The following is an 18,670-nucleotide window of genomic DNA, read 5'->3' on the forward strand; positions in this document are numbered from 1 at the left end:
AAAAAGTCTATAAACCTTACTGAGCAGTGATATTTGACCATTACAACAACTAGGAGTTAAAGGGGCTCATTCTGGAAAAGTTCTGGAATTCCACAGGATGTCTATTAATGCCACTATTAGAGCCAACCTGCCAAGGAGCCAAATGTGCAATTAAAACAAAGAACAGCAGCTCTGCACCATGGCGAGCTTCCGTCAGAGCATGAGATGCCCCATTTAAACATTTAGCTTAAATGCAGTTCTATTGGAGCCACAAGTAGAGAGCTTTGAAAGGTGTGAATACTGAAAAAGCTTGCAAGCTTTGTCGCTTCCAGTGAGCTGACTGGTAAGATCACTGGAAACGGGATAGCTTCCATGTGGAGTTTTATGACATTGATATTATCACATAAAGAAGAAGTACGGGTTTTTTGGTTGAAACCTTTCAGATATTTCTACCAGTAGGCAAAATCCCATAGTTCCTATATTTCCTCACAGAATCACAGAATCGACTGGGTTGGAAAAGACCTCAGAAATCATCAAGTCCAACCCTTGGTCCAACTCCAGTCCATGGACTAGATCATGGCACTAAGTGCCATGTCCAATCTCAGTTTAAAAACCTTCAGGGACGGTGAGTCCACCACCTCCCTGGGCAGGCCATTCCAATGCCTGATCGCTCTCTCTGTAAAGAACTTCTCTCTAATATCCAGCCTAAATCTCCCCTGGCAGAATTTAAGCCCATGCCCCCTTGTCCTATTGCTAACTGCCTGGGAGAAGAGACCAATCCCCACCTGGCTATAACTTCCCTTCAGGCCACCTCTAAGCCTCCTCTTCTCCAGACTAAACAACCCCAGCTCCCTCAGCCTCTCCCCATAGGTCTTGTGTTCAAGTCCCTTCACCAGCCTTGTTGCTCTTCTCTGGACCCACTCCAGCACTTCAATATCTTTCCTGAACTGAGGGGCTCAGAACTGAACACAATACTCCAGGTGTGGCCTCATCAATGCAGAGTACAGGGGAAGGATCACTTCCCTTGTCCCGCTGACCACGCGATTTTTGATACAGGACAGGATACCATTGGCCTTCTTGGCCACCTGGGCACACTGTCGGCTCATGTTGAGCTTCCTGTCAATCAGTACCCCCAGGTCCCTTTCTGCCTGACTGCTCTCCAGCCACTCTGCACCCAGCCTGTAGCGCTGCAGGGGGTTGTTGTGGCCAAAGTGCAGGACCTGGCACTTGGCCTTGTTGAACTTCATCCCATTGGAATCAGCCCATTTTTCCAGTCTATCCAGATCCCTCTGCAGAGCCTTCCTGCCTTCCAGCAGGTCGACACTCCCTCCCAATTTGGTGTCATCAGCAAATTTGCTGATGATGGTCTCAATCCCCTCATCTAAATCGTCAGTAAAGATGTTAAACAGGACTGGACCCAACACTGACCCCTGGGGAACACCACTAGTGACTGGCCGCCAGCTAGATGCAGCCCCATTCGCCAGCACTCTCTGGGCCCAGCCCTCCAGCCAGTTCTTAACCCAGCAGAGAGTGCACTTGTCCAAGCCATGGGCTACCAGCTTTTGCAGGAGTATATTATGGGAGACAGTGTCAAAGGCCTTGCTGAAGTCCAGATAGACCACATCCACGGCTTTCCCCTCATCCACCAGGTGGGTCACCTGATCATAAAAGGAGATCAGGTTGGTCAGACAGGATCTGCCCCTCCTAAACCCATGCTGGCTGGGTCTGATCCCTTGTCCATCCTGAAGGTACTGTGTGATTGCATTCAGGATGATCTGCTCCATAACCCTGCCAGGTACCAAGGTCAGGCTGAGAGGCCTGTAGTTGCCAGGGTCAGCTTTGCAGCCCTTTTTGTTAATTGAGGTAACATTTGCCAGTTTCCAACCGTATGGGACCTCCCCAGTGAGCCAGGACTGTTGGAAGATGATGGAGAGCGGCTTGGTGACCTCTTCTGCTACCTCCCTCATCACCCTAGGAAGGATTCCGTCTGGTCCCATAGACTTGTGAGGATCCAGATGGCTCAGTAAGTCACCAGCCATTTCCTCCTGGAATACAAGGGGGCTATCTCTCTCAACCACCTCCAGAGGCCAGTTGTCCCGAGGGCTACCTGTCTTACTGGTAAAAACTGAGGCAAAGTAGGTATTAAGTACCTCAGCTTTCTCCTCATCTTTGTTAACTGTATTTCCCTCAAAGTCCAACAGAGAATGGAGGTTTTCCTTGCCCCTCCTTTTGTTATTAATGTATTTAAGGAAGGACTTTTTATTATCCCTAACAGAATTGGCCAGATTAACTTCAATTTGCACTTTTGTTTCCCTGATTTTTTTTCTGCATGATCTAGCTATTTTCACAAATTCCTCATAAGTAGCCAGCCCTTTTTTCCATAGTCGGTAAACTCTCTTTTTATTTGTGATTTCCTTCAGAATCTCCCTGTTTAGCCAAGCCGGTTGTCTTCCCCGCCGGCTAGCCTTTCGGCACACTGGTATGGCCTGTTCCTGTGCACTCAAAACCTCCTGCTTGAAGCATGTCCGACCCTCCTGGGCCCCCTTGTTTTTAAGCATTGTTTCCCAGGGTATGCTCTGAACTAGACTTCTGAATAGGCAAAAATCTGCCCTCTGGAAGTCCAGTGTAAAGGTTTTATTAATGGCTCTCCTTGCATCTCTGAGTATTGAAAATTCTATTATTTCCTGGTCGCTATGCCCCAGGCGGCCTCCAACCACTACATCTCCCACCAGCCCTTCTCTGTAAACAGTAGGTCTAGCGGGGCCTTACCCCTGGTACGTTCATTTACCAGCTGATGAAGAAAATTGTCCTCTATAGACTCTAGGAAATTCCTAGACTGCCTCTTCTGTGCAGTATTGAGCTCCCAGCAGATATCTGGCAGGTTAAAGTCACCCACAAGAACAAGGGCTGTTGATTTTGAGACATCTGCCAGTCGCTTGTAGAATATTAATCTCCATCATCCTGGTTGGGCGGTCTATAACAGACACCCATGAGGATGTCAGCCTTGTTGGACTTCCCCCTGATTCTGGTCCACAGGCACTCAACCTTGTCACTGCTGACCTCACGTTTAACAGAGTCAAGAGACTCTCTAACATATAAAGCCACCCCTCCACCTCTCCTACCCTGCCTGTCTTTTCTGAAGAGCTTGTAGCCAGTATAAGTTGGGGAATGACCTATTATAGAGCAGCATAGGGGAAAGGGACCTGGGGGTCCTGGTGGACAGCAGGATGACCATGAGCCAGCACTGTGCCCTTGTGGCCAGGAAGGTCAATGGCATCCTGGGGTGTATTAGAAGGGGGGTGGCTAGTAGGTCGAGAGAGGTTCTCCTTCCCCTCTACTCTGCGCTGGTGAGACCACATCTGGAATATTGTGTCCAGTTCTGGGCCCCTCAGTTCAAGAAGGACAGGGAACTGCTGGAGAGGGTCCAGCGCAGGGCAACAAAGATGATTAAGGGAGTGGAGCATCTCCCTTATGAGGAAATGCTGAGGGAGCTGGGGCTCTTTAGCTTGGAAAAGAGGAGACTGAGGGGTGACCTCATTAATGTTTACAGATATATAAAGGGTGAGTGTCACGAGGATGGAGCCAGGCTCTTCTCGGTGACAACCAATGATAGGACAAGGGGTAAGGGGTATAAACTGGAACACAAAAGGTTTCACTTAAATTTGAGAAGAAACTTCTTCTCAGTGAGGGTGACAGAACACTGGAACAGGCTGCCCAGGGAGGTTGTGGAGTCTCCTACTCCGGAGGCATTCAAGACCTGCCTGGATGCCTTCTTGTGTAACCTAATCTAGGTGTTCCTGCTCTGGCAGGGGGATTGGCCTAGATGATCTTTCGAGGTCCCTTCCAATCCCTAACATTCTGTGATTCTGTGACATAGCAGCACTTCAGTCATATGAGTCATCCCACCATGTTTCTGTGATGCCAACTATATCATAGCTTTCCTGCTGCATGATGGCTTCCAGCTCCTCTTGTTTGTTGCCCATACTGCGTGCATTAGTGTACATGCACTTCAAGTGGGCTGCCGATTTCACTCTTAATTCGGGCTTTCCATCGAGGAGACTAGGTACCATGGAGTTTGCCCCATGGTCAAAAAACTCAAAATTTTGATGGTGACACCAATCCTTTAGCCACCTGTTAATGAGATGGGCTTTTCTAGTCCTCTGTTTAGCTCCTCATCCATCCCAAATAGCACAGGAACTGAGGCAAATATTACCTGTGCTCCTGTTCCATGAACTGACCAACTCAGTGCTTTAAAGTCTTTTTTAATTGTCTTGGTACTACTTCTATTAAAGTCCTCACTGCCAGCTTGGACTACTAACAGGGGATAATAGTCTGAGAGCTGAATTAGCTCAGGACTCATGACTGTAAGCTGAATTATCCAACCAAATTCTTTCAAAATCAGAATTTTTTCTGTAAGGAATATTCAGAAAGAGGAAACAGATTTCATATAGGATAAAAAGACAGTGACTACTATAAAAAAAATATATTTCATAAGACAAAAAAATCTATTTTGAATTAAAACACCTGTGGTAGGTTGACCCTGGTTAGCAGGCAACCTCCCACCCAGCTGCTTGCTTACTGCCACCCACTGGGTTGAGGGAAGAGAATCGGAAAGGCAAAAGCAAGAAAACTCAAAGGTTGATATAAAACCAGTTTACTAAGTGAAGGGGAAAAAATAGAAAAAAACAACAAAAAAACAGGTTATGCAAAACCAATCACTCGCCAGTCCCTGAGCAATGGCTACCTTGGGAAAAGGTGACCCCAACCCCCAGTTCTCATTGCTGAGCATGCTGTTACATGCCATGGGGTATCTTCCTCATCACTGTGGGCCAGCTTTCCTGGTTGTGCCCCGTCCCAGGCTACTCACTGGGAGTAGACAGAATGAGAAACCAAGAAGACCTTGACATGCTGTAAGCACTGCTCACCTAAAACACTTGTGTGTTATCAACACAGTTTTGGTCACAATTCTAAAATATAGCGCTTTACTGGCTCTGTGAAGAAAATGAGCTCCATGCCAGCCAAAAACAATACAAAACCTTATTAAAGTTTTCTTTCTCAAGACAATCCAAAGGGTTTACACCTCTCCAGATGCAATTTTTTGTTGTTGTTTTGTTTCAAATTCAATTCACCAAAGTACTGAAATTTCTTTTAGGGTGGGTGGGAGAATCAGGTAGCAACATGTCCTGAAGATAAAACACAGTATTTTTCTAAACAAATGGACTGCTTACACTCATTATGTCAATCCTATTGATTGAGCTTCTGATTAAGTAGTGTTAATTATTATTAAGAAACATAATACACTAACCTGCTACAACGGAGGCACATAACACAGTGTATTTGTCAACAGATTCACACTTCTAAATCAGGTAGGTGACAGTAAATTCACGTCTGCTACAAACTCAATCTGCGTATTTACAAAAAGACTATTTAAGTAGCATATTCAAAATCACCAACTTCTGTTACCACATAGGCTGAAATCAAGTTGTAGCTCATGGGTAAGAATGAAGAAGAGCGAGTAAGAAGTGGTCAAGGTCAGGATGGAGTCAGTCAAGAGTTAGAAAACATCAAATGAAAAATGCAGCGTCTGGCCTGCGACTGACTGTCTGTGCGAGAGCAGCTGCCCTCAGGCGGAATGTGGTCTGGTAATCTAGAACCTACACATTTAAGGGAAATATTTTAGCAACATCCCAGTCATCCAGGACTGGTATAGCTATGTTTATGTCTGAATGTTTTTTCTGCTAATTGTGCACACTTCACCTATGTTTTGATGAGCTATTGTCAATAATAAGAATCAACTTGAATGAAGCTTGTATCTAATGAGTCACTCTGAAAGAGAGCACTTTGCAAAAGCCTCCTCCACCCTCTGACCTTAAGCACTGAAAACACTGCTTCAAAAAGAAGAAAGTGACCACAGGCAGCTCAGGTTTTTTACCTGGTATTTATTCAGATGGGAATTTAACTGCCTAGAAACAGATTTTTTTTTTTTTCCCCAATGAAAATGGGAAAGAGGAAGTTGCAAATTTCTCTAGTCTGAAAGCTTCCCCTAGGCTGACAAGGCTCAGGTCACTCCCACATATTACCCAGATTCAGCAATCAAACTGAAAAATTTTGTTAGGAAAAAGAATCATAAATAAAAAAGAAAAAAAAAAAGAAAACAAAAGAAAAAAAAGAAAGAAGTTGAGATAGTTGTTCATTACTGCAACACAGCACTGAAGACATGAAGGCAAATCTCTCTCTCCACTACAACTTTACCTCTTAAATAGCCACATGAAAGCCTTATTAAACAGCTTGAGTTATTAAGTAGAGGATTACAGAAATAGCATTTATGCGATTATAATCCTATTAGGTAATTCCCTCTCACAAGTTAATGAACTCCCATATCACATGAATGGAATGTTCTCTAGATAATTTCAGTATTTTAATTATCAGCCAGAAAGGACAATTTAGTGATCTGAAAGACAGAACATTCATAGAAAGTAGTATTTTTGCTAGATTTATTCATTTAATTATAACTTTGAAACACTTAAAGCTGCAAATTTAAATCTGAACATCCATTTCTCAATTCATCTTTCAACGGTAATGTCCTTCCCAACCTAAAATTTGAGCCTTAAAATTTAGACATCTCCCAGCTCAGCCTGAGCAGAATGATTTCCATAGACTTTCACCTTCTTTGAAAGGAAACAAAACAGTTCTGTAGGTCTTTGCACCTGTCCTGGTTTTGTTAAAAACAAGACCAGTTAACAGGTGACCTTGTTTTTTGTTAAAAACAAGACCAGTAACAGAGTGCATCTGCCACAGTTTATTGTCGCCTTGCCTTAAACCTTGACAGCACCTGAGTCTGGAAAGTTTATGACCTTCAAAAGAAGAATTATTTACCAAGGTCTGGTAACTGTTACCAGTGGTACATATTTTGCACTTAGTTCAGCCTGTACTGACTATGCAGCATTAAGAGTGGCTGTACTCTCAAGTCACGGATCAATGTTTTATCTTTCTAAAAATCCAGTGCTGCGCAGGAAAGTAATGCAGGTTTCAGACTAAGAAGTGATCTCAGATTAAGACATGTTATAATATAACCCTAGTTTATAACTTCATTGCTTTTCAATCTGTTACTTACATCTGGATACAATTTCTTTATATGTATCTCTAATCTTGTAATGAAGTTTGATATATCAGTTCTCACATGAGAATACCACAGATTTTTATTCCTGTTACCAGTTAAGTAATATCTCCATCCTGGGAGTTAAACAGATGCTTCCAAGTTATTTCTAACACTAACAAAAAAGACCTTGTGAATCATAACATTATACTTTTTAAAAATCCTACTGATTATAAAGAATGTAGGAGGCAAAATGATAATCCTAACTGTTCAGCTGCAAAACCTTCATCAGCAAACAATAAAACAAGATAAACTTCATTGACAACTGAGATCAGTTTCTTCCTCTACTCTCATTATTCACATCAGCTCTTTAGATTTGTGAGGTACATTTTAAGTTCCACAAAAAAAACCCAAATGAACACACACAAAAATCAGTCTACGGAGTAACATCCTACTTTTTGTTTTAGCCCTGGGTTTAATGTATTTACTGGAAAGAAAGCTAAAAAAGAGAAGAATGTGTTTGTATTTCAGATTCCTGCAATGACTGCAGCCTACATAGCCATTCCAGATCTCGACTGCTAGCTATCCAGGGTCTTGCAAGTAATACCATCACAGCTGCATGAAGCTCAGAAGGTGCTGCAAGGTCCACCTGAGGACCTGAGTAAATGGTCTGATTTTAAGACTGATATCATTAGACTACTGATAGTACTCTACTAAACTAAGTAGAGCTATGCTCAACCTGTCTGCATGAGCTTTTCATCATAGTTTTGTGTAAACTTTCTGTATTAGACACTGATGGAGCAAAGTTTCTTCACTTTTGCACCACTATCAAAAATGAAACATGTTGACCAATCACAATATCCAGGTGTTCAACAGCAAAATAACTTTGAGCTGAAGTTCTGAGTGAACAAAGAGGAGTGTGCTATGGTTCCTGAAGGGAGGTGAGGGAAGTTTGAAAGATACTACTGACCTCAATACAGCAGGAGTGGAAGGATTTGATATTAAAAATCTGTTCAGGTCAATAGCAATGACTTTCCCAACTGCAAGTTAAGTGAACACTTAAGAGAACTTTACCTTCTATACTTTCCTGTCCCCATAACCAGCTTTACAGCTTCATTGCAGCACTAGACCTTTAGAGTGGGGAAGTAGAAGAGAAAAAAACCAAAGAAAGAATATTTTTATACAGGTTGTGCAAACTGAAGGTATGTAACAGTAAACAGAAACAGCAGCCAGCCAAGGTACTCATTTTATATTTTTGTCAAATGTAAATAAAAGCAAAGAGGGAAAGAAACCATTTGATGTTACATCCACCGTTTGATGTTACATCCACCATTTGATGTTACATCCACCATTTGATGTTACATCCTATTAGTGGTCTGGCAACGGAAAGAGAATGGAAAATATTACATAGATCCATCAGTTACACATTAATAAAGCAAAGCTTCCAACAGAATGCAGAGATGAGAAAAACATCTTTACAGAATTTGTTTGTAGCCTGACAACAGCACAGGATCTATCACAATTCTTCAGTATAACTGGTCCTTTGGTACCTTGGACCAACTTCTAACCTTCAATAATGGGAAAGTTAAGTGGTTGCCATTTCAGATTTGATTCCACTCCTGGGAATCAAAACAGTGGTGTCCATACCAAGCCTCTTCTCTCACCATGTTCTACTGCTGCATGGTTGTAATGTAATGCATTAAGGTCCATAGTGAGTGAAAGTGGTATAGAGGATGTGCTCTCTAGTGCTCACTGCAACACAACATGGGACCCACATAAGCTTTTTTCTTGTGGCAGGTAGCCCCGTGGCACTGTGCTTTCTCCTGGAATCAGATTCGTGGCCTGACTGACGTGCAGAAACTTGGTTCTCTATCAAGTTTATTTTTACAGGCTGTTCACTTTGTTCCACAAAAGCACTTTTCCAGGCAGACCTCTAATGCACCAAAACCGACAGCACAATAACTTGCAAGCCACAATAAACAATATACTCAGTTTAAATGCAATTTCCTAGGAAAATATTTACCAAGGCACAGACACACAGTGAAACAAAATACACACAAGCATATGGCTCAAAGGTGCTGGAATGCACTACAGATATCACAACAGTTTGTCAGAACTGCATTATAAACAAATTGTATTTTATTTGTAGAGGACAGAAGTAAATGGAACTGCCATAGTGGATCAGACTGGTGGTCTGTCTAGTGGAGCATATTAAAGGCATGTAATACTGCTATGAGGAAACTGAAGTAACTACACAATGAAGTCATCCCCAAGTCTCAATAATTACTAGTTTGCTTGATGATCAGAAGAAAAACAGAAGAGTAGATTACTTGCAGTCTTTGCTTATTAATAGAATTATGACTATATTAATATCTTCATAACCTTTTAAATGTTTTTATATAGGCAGTACATTAAAGCAAGGATTTTCATAAGCTAAGTGGTTTTCTTCTTCTTTCTACCTTTGATCTTTTTTGTCTTGATCTGGTTTTAGTGCGAATAAATGTTCCATTAAAAAAATCATAAGATTATCTATAATTTTTCAAGTCAATTACATTCACAGACTTTGGTTTCTTCTAGGGTTCAACATCATTATTTAGTTTTTGATGTCCCTGCCTTCCTGCCTCCAAAATACAGTACAATACAGTTCAAAGTTCAGTCAAAATTACAGAAATTAGTAATTAATAACTGAAGTCTGGAGAATATATTCCACAGCGATTAAGAGTCAAATCAACAGGTCACAAATGTCTTTCAGCAAAACTTATCTTCTGTATTTCAAATGTACTTCTGTTGATGTTTTTAAATACTGGCATTGATGCCGGTACAGTACATTACTGTATATTGCAGATTGGCTACAAAACAAGGAAATATCAAATTTGTATCAGTTTCATATTACTACAACTTTTACCTTCTTCCAAACTGAGAAATTTATTTAAACTTGAAAACTTTAAACTCCAATCTAATACATTTGTAAAAATCAATACTAACCTAAGTCAGTAATATTTTCAATACTAACTAATATTTATACCTAATCAAAGTCCAACCAACCAGGAACTTCCAGAATCACTGTTGTGGTGCTCGGTCACTTATCCCCGACTCTCCAGTGGGGTGGGGGAGAGAACCAGAAAAAAACCCCACTCTTGTGAATTGAAATAAAGACAGTTTAATAGGACAGTAAAGGAAGTGAAACTACTACTTCTGCTATTACTAGGCTAAACAAAGAAGTGATGCACAATGCAATTGCTCATCACCCGTGACAGATGCCCAGTCTGTCCACAAGCAGCAATTCCCCCCTCCAACTCTCTCAGTTTATGCACTGAGCATGATGTTATACAGTATGGAATATCCTTTTGGCTAGTTTGGGTCAGCTGTCCCAGCTATGCCCCCTTCCAGCTTCTTGTGCACCTCATTGGCAGAGCACAGGAAGCTGAAAAGTTCTTGACTGTTCAGCAACAGCTAAAAACATCAGTGTATGATCAACATTCTTCTCATTCTAACTCAAAATGCAACACTATACCAATTACTAGGAAGAAAATTAACCCTATCCCAGCTGAAACCCAGACAATCAGTAATTACTACAAAAGCACAGAACTCCACTCTGTAAACACCAAAATCTGGTAATTTGACCCAAAAAGCTTCCTCATTTCTATGACATACAGTAATATTCTGCATCCTGAAGATAACATCTCTCTTATACCTTCACTCTTTAGAAAAGGCAAAAAAATATATTGCTTAATGCTTTCTATACTATATCGTCTCAGAGTTATACAGAACAAAAAGGAATCAACCTTTATAATAATAAAGTCCCTTCTCATTTTATGTACTCCTACAGATTTTACAAGAACATAATGTACTTTTTTGCTCAAGATTCTCATTTTAGAAAGTTAATTTAGAGCTTCTGTTATACACAATATTGCTATGGAACAAGCAGTCAACTCTTCTTATTCATTCTGATCTCAACACATGGCTTTTATTCTTAAGATAAATAAATAAAATCCATCCAGCTAAATAAAAAAAATGGTAAACAGAATTAACTTTGACACGAATATGCAGGGCATTAAAGCAACCATCTGAAATGCTCTTTTGCAGCAGAAGACTTATTTCTAATATTTCAGCCTCTAGACTGAGAGTGGCCTTTATTTTCTCTAAAGCAAACAACTACTTATTTGTTATAAACTGACAAGAAATATCTTAATAGAATGCAAAAAAATGTATTGTTTCTGTATGGAAACATTGCTAAGATGCACCTGGTCAGTAATTTCAAAATGGCAAAACACCACCAAAATATACTGTGTCCTCCTTTTATACTTTTTTTTTCTTTTTTGTGGTCAAATTCATGTGCAGAATTAATTTACAAGTGAAAGAATAATATGTTCAATTACACACTTTTTTTTTTTCAATATTCAGTGGCTACCAGATAAGAACAGAAACCAACAACTACCAGGAATCTGACAGGATAGAGGGGAGCAATTATTTTTCTTCCCGTTCTAATTCCTAATGACAAGTTTTCATTTATCTCCTTTAATCAGCCATTATTCTTGCACAGTATGGTAAACACCACTATATGCTGATCAAGTCTCAAATGTGGTAAGCTAACACGACTCAATAGCATATGAAAAAAGAATTACTCATTACTATTTTTATACTGGCAATATATTATTGAAGGAGAAAAAAGAATGATACACTAATAACTCCTGCCAGCTGTTGTAGAGAAAAGGTTACAGGGCAAAGATGTCATTACATTTTAATTAATTCAGCAGAATGGCTGTTAAAACCAAATCATATAGCTAGGACAAAACTCAAACCAAAAAAAAAAACCCAACTCACAAGATTACCACCTTTCTTCAAGCTCAGGTCTTGCTCCTTTCCAAGGATTATGCATTTTTAACATGTATCTAAAGGTGGCAGTAACTGTTTATTCTTATAAGCCTAGAATTAAACTCTGAAGCGCTTCAAATCACAGGGTTCTATCCAGAAATTAGAGTCAAATTCATCCTCACTGTCAGTCTAATGTTATGTCAAGAATTAAGTTGTTCTAATGAACACAATCTGTAGGTGATAAAATTTCTGCACACCATTCCTCTCCAACTTGATTTTTTACATTATTGATACAAAAGCAATATAATCTGATTAACCTAGCCACTGAGTAACAATTAATCTAACACAAAGATACTCCAATTTAGGCATATTCCAGTATCAGAATCTGTATGTTAGAAAGACACAGAAGTGGAAAATATTTCCGACATCAGTCAAAAAGCCCTCTACCCCCAAATCCCTGCCTTTCCTCTCCGAAATAACATCCAGAATGCACGTAAGCTATGGAGAAGACTCTTCCGAATTCCAAACAAAAGGCAAACGTGAAATATTTAGAACAAGATACTAGTGGGAGGAATCTTGTTACAGTCTTCCTAAATTTGAATTTGTTCTTTGTCCTCAGAATTAGCACCCACACCTTTAATAAGATCTCATTATTGCTGAATTTACTATTGTCATTAATCAAGTTACAGAAAACAGTCTAGACTATTTAATTCTACAGACCATATCCTTACATGATACTCAAACGAAAATAGAGCAAAAAGTAGTTCTGGAGAAGAAGAATCACCAGCAGTCTGGGAGAGAGAGAGAGAGAGACTCTGTGTGTGTGTGTGTAAGAGCAGCATGAATTTCACTTTCTTCGCTCCTGTTCTTTCGGAAGGAATAAGGTTCAATAAGACTTGTAAACAAGCCTTTCAAGCTCTTTCATCTTCGGGCCCACTTGGGACAAAGTGTTCTTTAGCAGAAGTTTTTTCGTTGTTTTTGAAAATATGCATTAGCCACAAGATACGCATTACCTATATGATATGCACATCTGTATCATTACATACATAAAGCATGTGAGTGTATGCATATATATTTTTTTATAATTTATTTTGAAATACTTGTAGGGTATTAGAAATTAAATTGACTAACCATCCAAAAAGAATATTGCTTTTCGCATCTCCTAGAAAGCTCAAATAGTATCACTCAAAACATAAATGCTGCCTTGCTAGAAGGGAGGAAGGGGCATGCTTCATTCAGAAATCTGACCACACTAAAGCTTAAGAATTATTTGAACATACTGCTTCGGCTAATTAGCAAAATACCTTGACAAAACAATAACAACAACAAAGGTCAGGTTGCAAATTCCGAACTGAATTTAATTAATTTCAAGCTACATTCTCATGTATATGTTTTTTTGGTTTGCTCAACTACAGTTGGACCTTACTTTTTTCCAGTCAGGACGAATTTGAGATCAACAACACATTTCACTGTATTTTCCATAAAAAACTCTGATACACGGAGTTTTGATACACAGTTGGCCCACCCCTGGACTTCAAATGAGGACCAGAACTGCAGGTGTCTCCCCAGTGTCTGAGCCTGCCAACTACCAACTTGCAGAACAGCTTCTAAAGTCACTGAACTGCTGCTCATGGTCACGTAATTACTCTGTCCACCTCAAAGTAATAGCCTACAAAATAACCCAGTGACTGAATTAACTTCACAGTATTACATATTACCAAGGAGACTTGTGTTTAACTGGGTGATATTTCAAAGCTGCTATGACAGTAGTTTACTTATTTTTAATCAGTGAAGGAAGCATGGCTCCACTAGATAAATGCATCTAAATATAAAGTAATGCAAAAGGTTTTCAAGATGATGGAAAGATTAGTGAAATATAGAATCATTTTAATTGGAAAAGACCTTTAAGAGCGAATCCAACTGTTAACCTATCACTGCCAAGTCCACCTACAATCCATGTCTCTAAGAACCTCATCTACACAGGTTTCAAACACCTCCAGGGATGGTGACTCAACCACATCCCTGGGCAGCCTGTTCCAATGCCTGACAATCCTTTCTGTGAAGGCATGTTTTCCTAATATCCAATCTAAACCTTCCCTGGCAGCATTTGAGGCCAGTTCCTCTCATCATATTACTTGCTACTTGGGAGAAGAGACCAACACCTTCCATGTTACAGCCTCCTTTTTGGTAGCTGTAGCGAGCAGATGAGGTCTCCCTTCAGCCTCTTTTTCTCCAGGCTAAACTGGCTGTTCCTCCAGCCACTTCTTGTAAGTGTTGTGCTCCAGACCCTTGTATACTAGAACATCAGGAAAAATGCTAAACAACATTGCAAAAAAAACCTTTAAAAATTTAGTTTGAAAAGCTCAATTTTTTTTTTTTTTTCAAAATTAATTATCTGTATTTTCAAGAATTACCAGCACTGGTGCTAGAACAGTGGTTTTGGAACTGAGTAAGAATTTATCTGTATGCATGAACACACCCATAAAGCTCATAATTATAGTATAGATGTGGTATTTCTGTAGAAAACTTAGTATTGCATTAAGAATACCAATCTAAATACTGAAAGGAACAGCAGATATTTAAACAGACTATTGCACCTTACATATTACAAGACAATTTTCAATAATACGATTGTATTACCTTTTATAATTATTGATATCAGTTATTTGTAATAAGGACTTTAAGAAAAAAATAAAAATTGATAGGTTTTCCATTGCTCAGTGAGGCTGACACACAGAGAGTCACTGGAAATTAGGGTCAACTATCATTTAATTTACAGTTATTATAGATTCTGTAAAATTTAAATTTATCTACAGGGAGTCTGTAACCCAGTGTGAGGAAAAAACGGACAGTGTGAAGAAGGGCAGAAGCAATATATCAGTGAGGAAATCTGTTAGTCCTTGGCCCTGTACCACGTCCACAGTCTGTACTGTGTGCGTACACACACAGACTGCATCTGTGCACAGCCCGAATGATAGGCAAGGAATATGGAAATTGTCACCATCTGGTATCGGACGATGGCTGAATAAGTCTTTTTATAATAGTTATGAAGTTGTAATAGAGAGAATGTGGGTATGCCTCATGGACATGGTATGGTCTAGTGTGTGTTAAAAAAACAGAATTCAAGCAGAAGTTTACGAATCTCAGTGGCATTTTTTCTTTTTTTTTTTTTTTTTTCCACTGTGCTGACACTTGTTTACGATAAAGATTCATATTTGGGTCAGTTGAATCAGGAACTAAATTTTGGACAGGTCAAGCTTATTTGAATAAAAAAATTTCAGAGGCTTAAGGGTGTGGTAGTTTATTAATACTGACTTACTAGCGGGAAGGATGGAAGTGAGCATTGTTAGCAAACAGATGCCAAACAAAAGCTTGATAAGAGATTTCATCCATATGAAATAGAAAAATTGTAGAGGATCTCTTTTCTCATCAGTGCAGAAACTGCTCCTCCCTCCTGCCCACCACACCAAAAAGAAAACAAACGAAATCCTATTTATGTGAAAAGGGAAGAAACGAGAGGAATTTTGCAAGAAATTTTCTTCCTTTTTTCTTAGTTTGAGAAGACACTAAAAGGATGATTGACAGAACAGTTCTGACTTACGAAGAAAAAGTTAGTGGTAATCTGAGCATCAGTAGCTAAAATGTAAGCACCAAACTGGAGATTATTTCCCCCTTCCTCAAGTTTACCTTGGGTGTTTTAGAGGAAAGGTATGTAAGACAAAACAACAGCCAGAAAAAAGAACATATAAAGGTGGCTGCATAAAATATATTTCTGATCATAGTGTACAGGAGTATATGCTAGATTTATGAAAGAAAAGAATTACCAGAAAGAACTGAGTAAGGCTCTCCATATTTATGACTGATGTCTATTAGGGGGAAGGAAAAACAACTAAAAACTCCAAGTCATCTTGCACTTCTACAGTTTGGAGACTCACTGAGAAAAACAATTTTTTATTCCAGCTGTGACAAACAGTCGGTGTAACAGTTCTAAAAACTGTTCTGTTTTAAAGCAGACAAAAAGACAACTATTTTCAGAAATTTCAGTCTACGGGAACAACTAAACCAGTTTGTTTTCCTAGAGAATGCTTTGTGAAATATGTGAAAATCCTCCTCAAAAAACAGTTTTTGTTGCTTGGGTAGTAGATGGTATATACCAATTTCACATATTGACAGATTTATTTTTTTACCTAACCAGACATTTTTTTCAGTGTAGCCCTGGAAATTCACCTTAACATCCGTGACTTATGAAACATAACAAAACTCTGTTTTCTGTCAAGATCAAAGTAAATTAAAAAAAAAAAAGTAGAGAGACAAACAGCAATCATGGTTGCTAAAAAGAGGGAGGAAAATAACTTCTCACCAGGTGTGTAGGGAATGTTGCCTCTGCAACTGAAGACCAGGAGAGCAAAGGTAGCGCAAGAGTGTGAAGTGGTGCTTGACTGAGAAATGCTGAAGCCTAGAAGTTTACTAACTGTGAAGTTAGCATATTCATACCCCTGATTTCAAGATATAATTAGGCTGCAAGTTCATTTGAACATAGAACAGCTCACATGTAAATCTGCACAAAGTACCTTGCTTTGATTGACTTACCTCCCATAATTTTAGATTGGCAGTTAATAAATTCTGGCTTCTTGTCTGTGAGGTATCGCTGACAAGTGTGATGTAGGACCTGAAAGAATGTGCATTTTTCTGAAGCTGTGCTTGCTACCCATTGGTCAAAAGCATTTTCAAATAGTAAATCAAATTCTGGGGAATCCTAGAAACAAACAAAAAAAAAAAACAAAAAAACACACTACTATTATTCCAGTTTTACAAATGATTTGGAGAAAGGTATAGAGCTATTATTTTTAAAAGGTATTATGTTGAAAAAAGCAGAAAGGTCATATATCTCAAGACAACCCTGGAATTTACTTTTCCTTTGCATATTTTTGGATGCAAAAAAAGCGAGGCAGGAAGCTTTTTTCTTGTAGGTATTGTTAATGAGTAATATTCAGCCATGACAAAAATGGCTGAAAACAAAATTGTTCAGACCAAAAAATTAAAAGTTGGAATCTCATAAGAAATTCTCGTTCTCTACAGACATACAGTTACTTGTGCCTTTTATATTATGCAAGGATTTGTGCCTCTCAGCGCAAAATCTACTTTCACACTATAGATATTGCTCTGCTCTGGATGCTCAAACAAAGAAGGAAAACAAGTAGCAAATCCTAGTTATTGCATTTCATTTATTACCATGAAGTGTTGTATAGGTCTCGGCATAACATGAACAAAAGAGCGATCCCAGAACATATGAAAGCCCAGCTCTGTACCATACACAGTTGCCAAAATAGAAGGATTTAATGCAAGAAGTATTGCTATATATTGAGCTAAACATCATTTTTGAATTGACGACACTAGGAATTCACAGGAAGATAAGTTTGAAAGGAACATGTCTAAGCTTAAAAACTTGATAGGACTTTCAATCTAAGAGTATGCCAAGTATCTGTTATTTATATAGCTGCATAGGAGATACTGCGAAAGAGTCTAAAACTCATATCCCTTACCTATTTGTCATTGCTTTCATTTTCATTATTCCTTTACCCAGCAAAAATACAATTCCACCCCTTACATTCCATAGGGTAGTGGCCAGAGGGCTCCTTTTTGCACAAAAGACTGTACTTGATGGTAACAGTGTTCGCTGCACCACTGTTAAGAAGCCTAGGTGGCTGATGATAGCAAAGATTTGAACAAACAAAGGGGTTAGTCACAAACATATGTTGCCTTACCAAGAACACAGTAATTCACTTTGTGATCACACAGTATAAGCCACATTCCTAACTTGTAATTCTGCTTGTTACTGAAGATTTGTATTCATGAGCTTATTACATATTAATATGACTTTGTTTTGAGACAGTTCAAGGCCATCTGTATATTCCACATTAAAGGAATATTCCAGAACTATTTAGTCTTTGTTTTGTTTTAAATCAGCGTTCACTTGCCATTGGAAACAAAACCACACTACTACGCTTTGTAGGAAAAAAAAAAATGAAATGTAGAAGGAACTGAGGAAAAGACTGTCCCAGAAAAAATGCAAGGCTCACAGTATTTCACAAGCTTGAACCTCAGTAACCTCTCCTGTCCTTGCTTCTACTTACTGCTCTATCTTACAGCACAGTTGCATGCCAAAATGGACCCCAAGAGGCTTATAGCTGAAGACAAGGCAAACAAGGCTCTTATTTTGCTCTTCACAAAGAAGAGAGTGGGTAGGAAGAAAAGCAGGGAAAGACAGGAAGAAAAGCTACATACACTATAAGCTTTGGCCTCCTCCCATCTTTCCCATTAAAATCTATTTCACATATGCCACTGCATTATTCCTTTAGTGGTCAATTTCATTTTCTAGAACTGTTCAAACTCACCCGATTAGGGTCTATACCGTTGACCTGGCGAAGCTGCTCGAGCATCCACTGCGTTCTCTTGACAAAAGATGTAGAGCCTTCAAATTGCTTCACCTTCGTAATAGATGCCTGAGTTGGCTTCTTGTTTGTCACTGAACATATAAAAGAAAACAAAAAAACCACCCTGAAACGGGCTCAGTATTTCAGGAACGTGCTGTTTAATTCACTGTATCAGTAGCTGGTTTGCTGGTATATTTTCTATAATGTCCCACAAAGTAAATACATGTCACTGACTCTGACAGTACAAAACATTCCCTTCCTGGACATCATACTGAAAAGCACATTCCTTATTGTCAGAACGATGGTATGATGCTAAACAAGCATTATACTACTCAAAATTAGATGT

General features: G+C 39.2%; 1 protein-coding gene across 4 annotated transcripts in view; it reads right to left on the reverse strand.

Annotated features, from left to right (window-relative positions):
• The window catches only part of STXBP6 (syntaxin binding protein 6), a 128,425-nt gene that overhangs the window by 14,968 nt on the left and 94,787 nt on the right, over positions 1–18,670 (reverse strand). For 3 of the 4 annotated variants that reach the window (XR_011739372.1, XR_011739373.1, XM_065839815.2), the window contains 2 exons: positions 18,286–18,416; positions 16,481–16,646 (listed from right to left, as the gene is read on the reverse strand). The exons of the other annotated variant lie outside the window; for it this stretch is intronic. Coding sequence is in view for 1 of the 3 variants with exons in the window: in XM_065839815.2 (XP_065695887.1) it covers positions 16,481–16,646; positions 18,286–18,416 (297 nt within the window). In the remaining 2 variants the exon portion in view is untranslated. The remainder of the gene's footprint in view (positions 1–16,480; positions 16,647–18,285; positions 18,417–18,670) is intronic. 4 annotated transcript variants of the gene reach the window in all.

Source organism: Patagioenas fasciata, chromosome 5, assembly GCF_037038585.1.
Source record: "Patagioenas fasciata isolate bPatFas1 chromosome 5, bPatFas1.hap1, whole genome shotgun sequence".
NCBI classification, from domain to species: Eukaryota; Metazoa; Chordata; class Aves; order Columbiformes; family Columbidae; genus Patagioenas; species Patagioenas fasciata.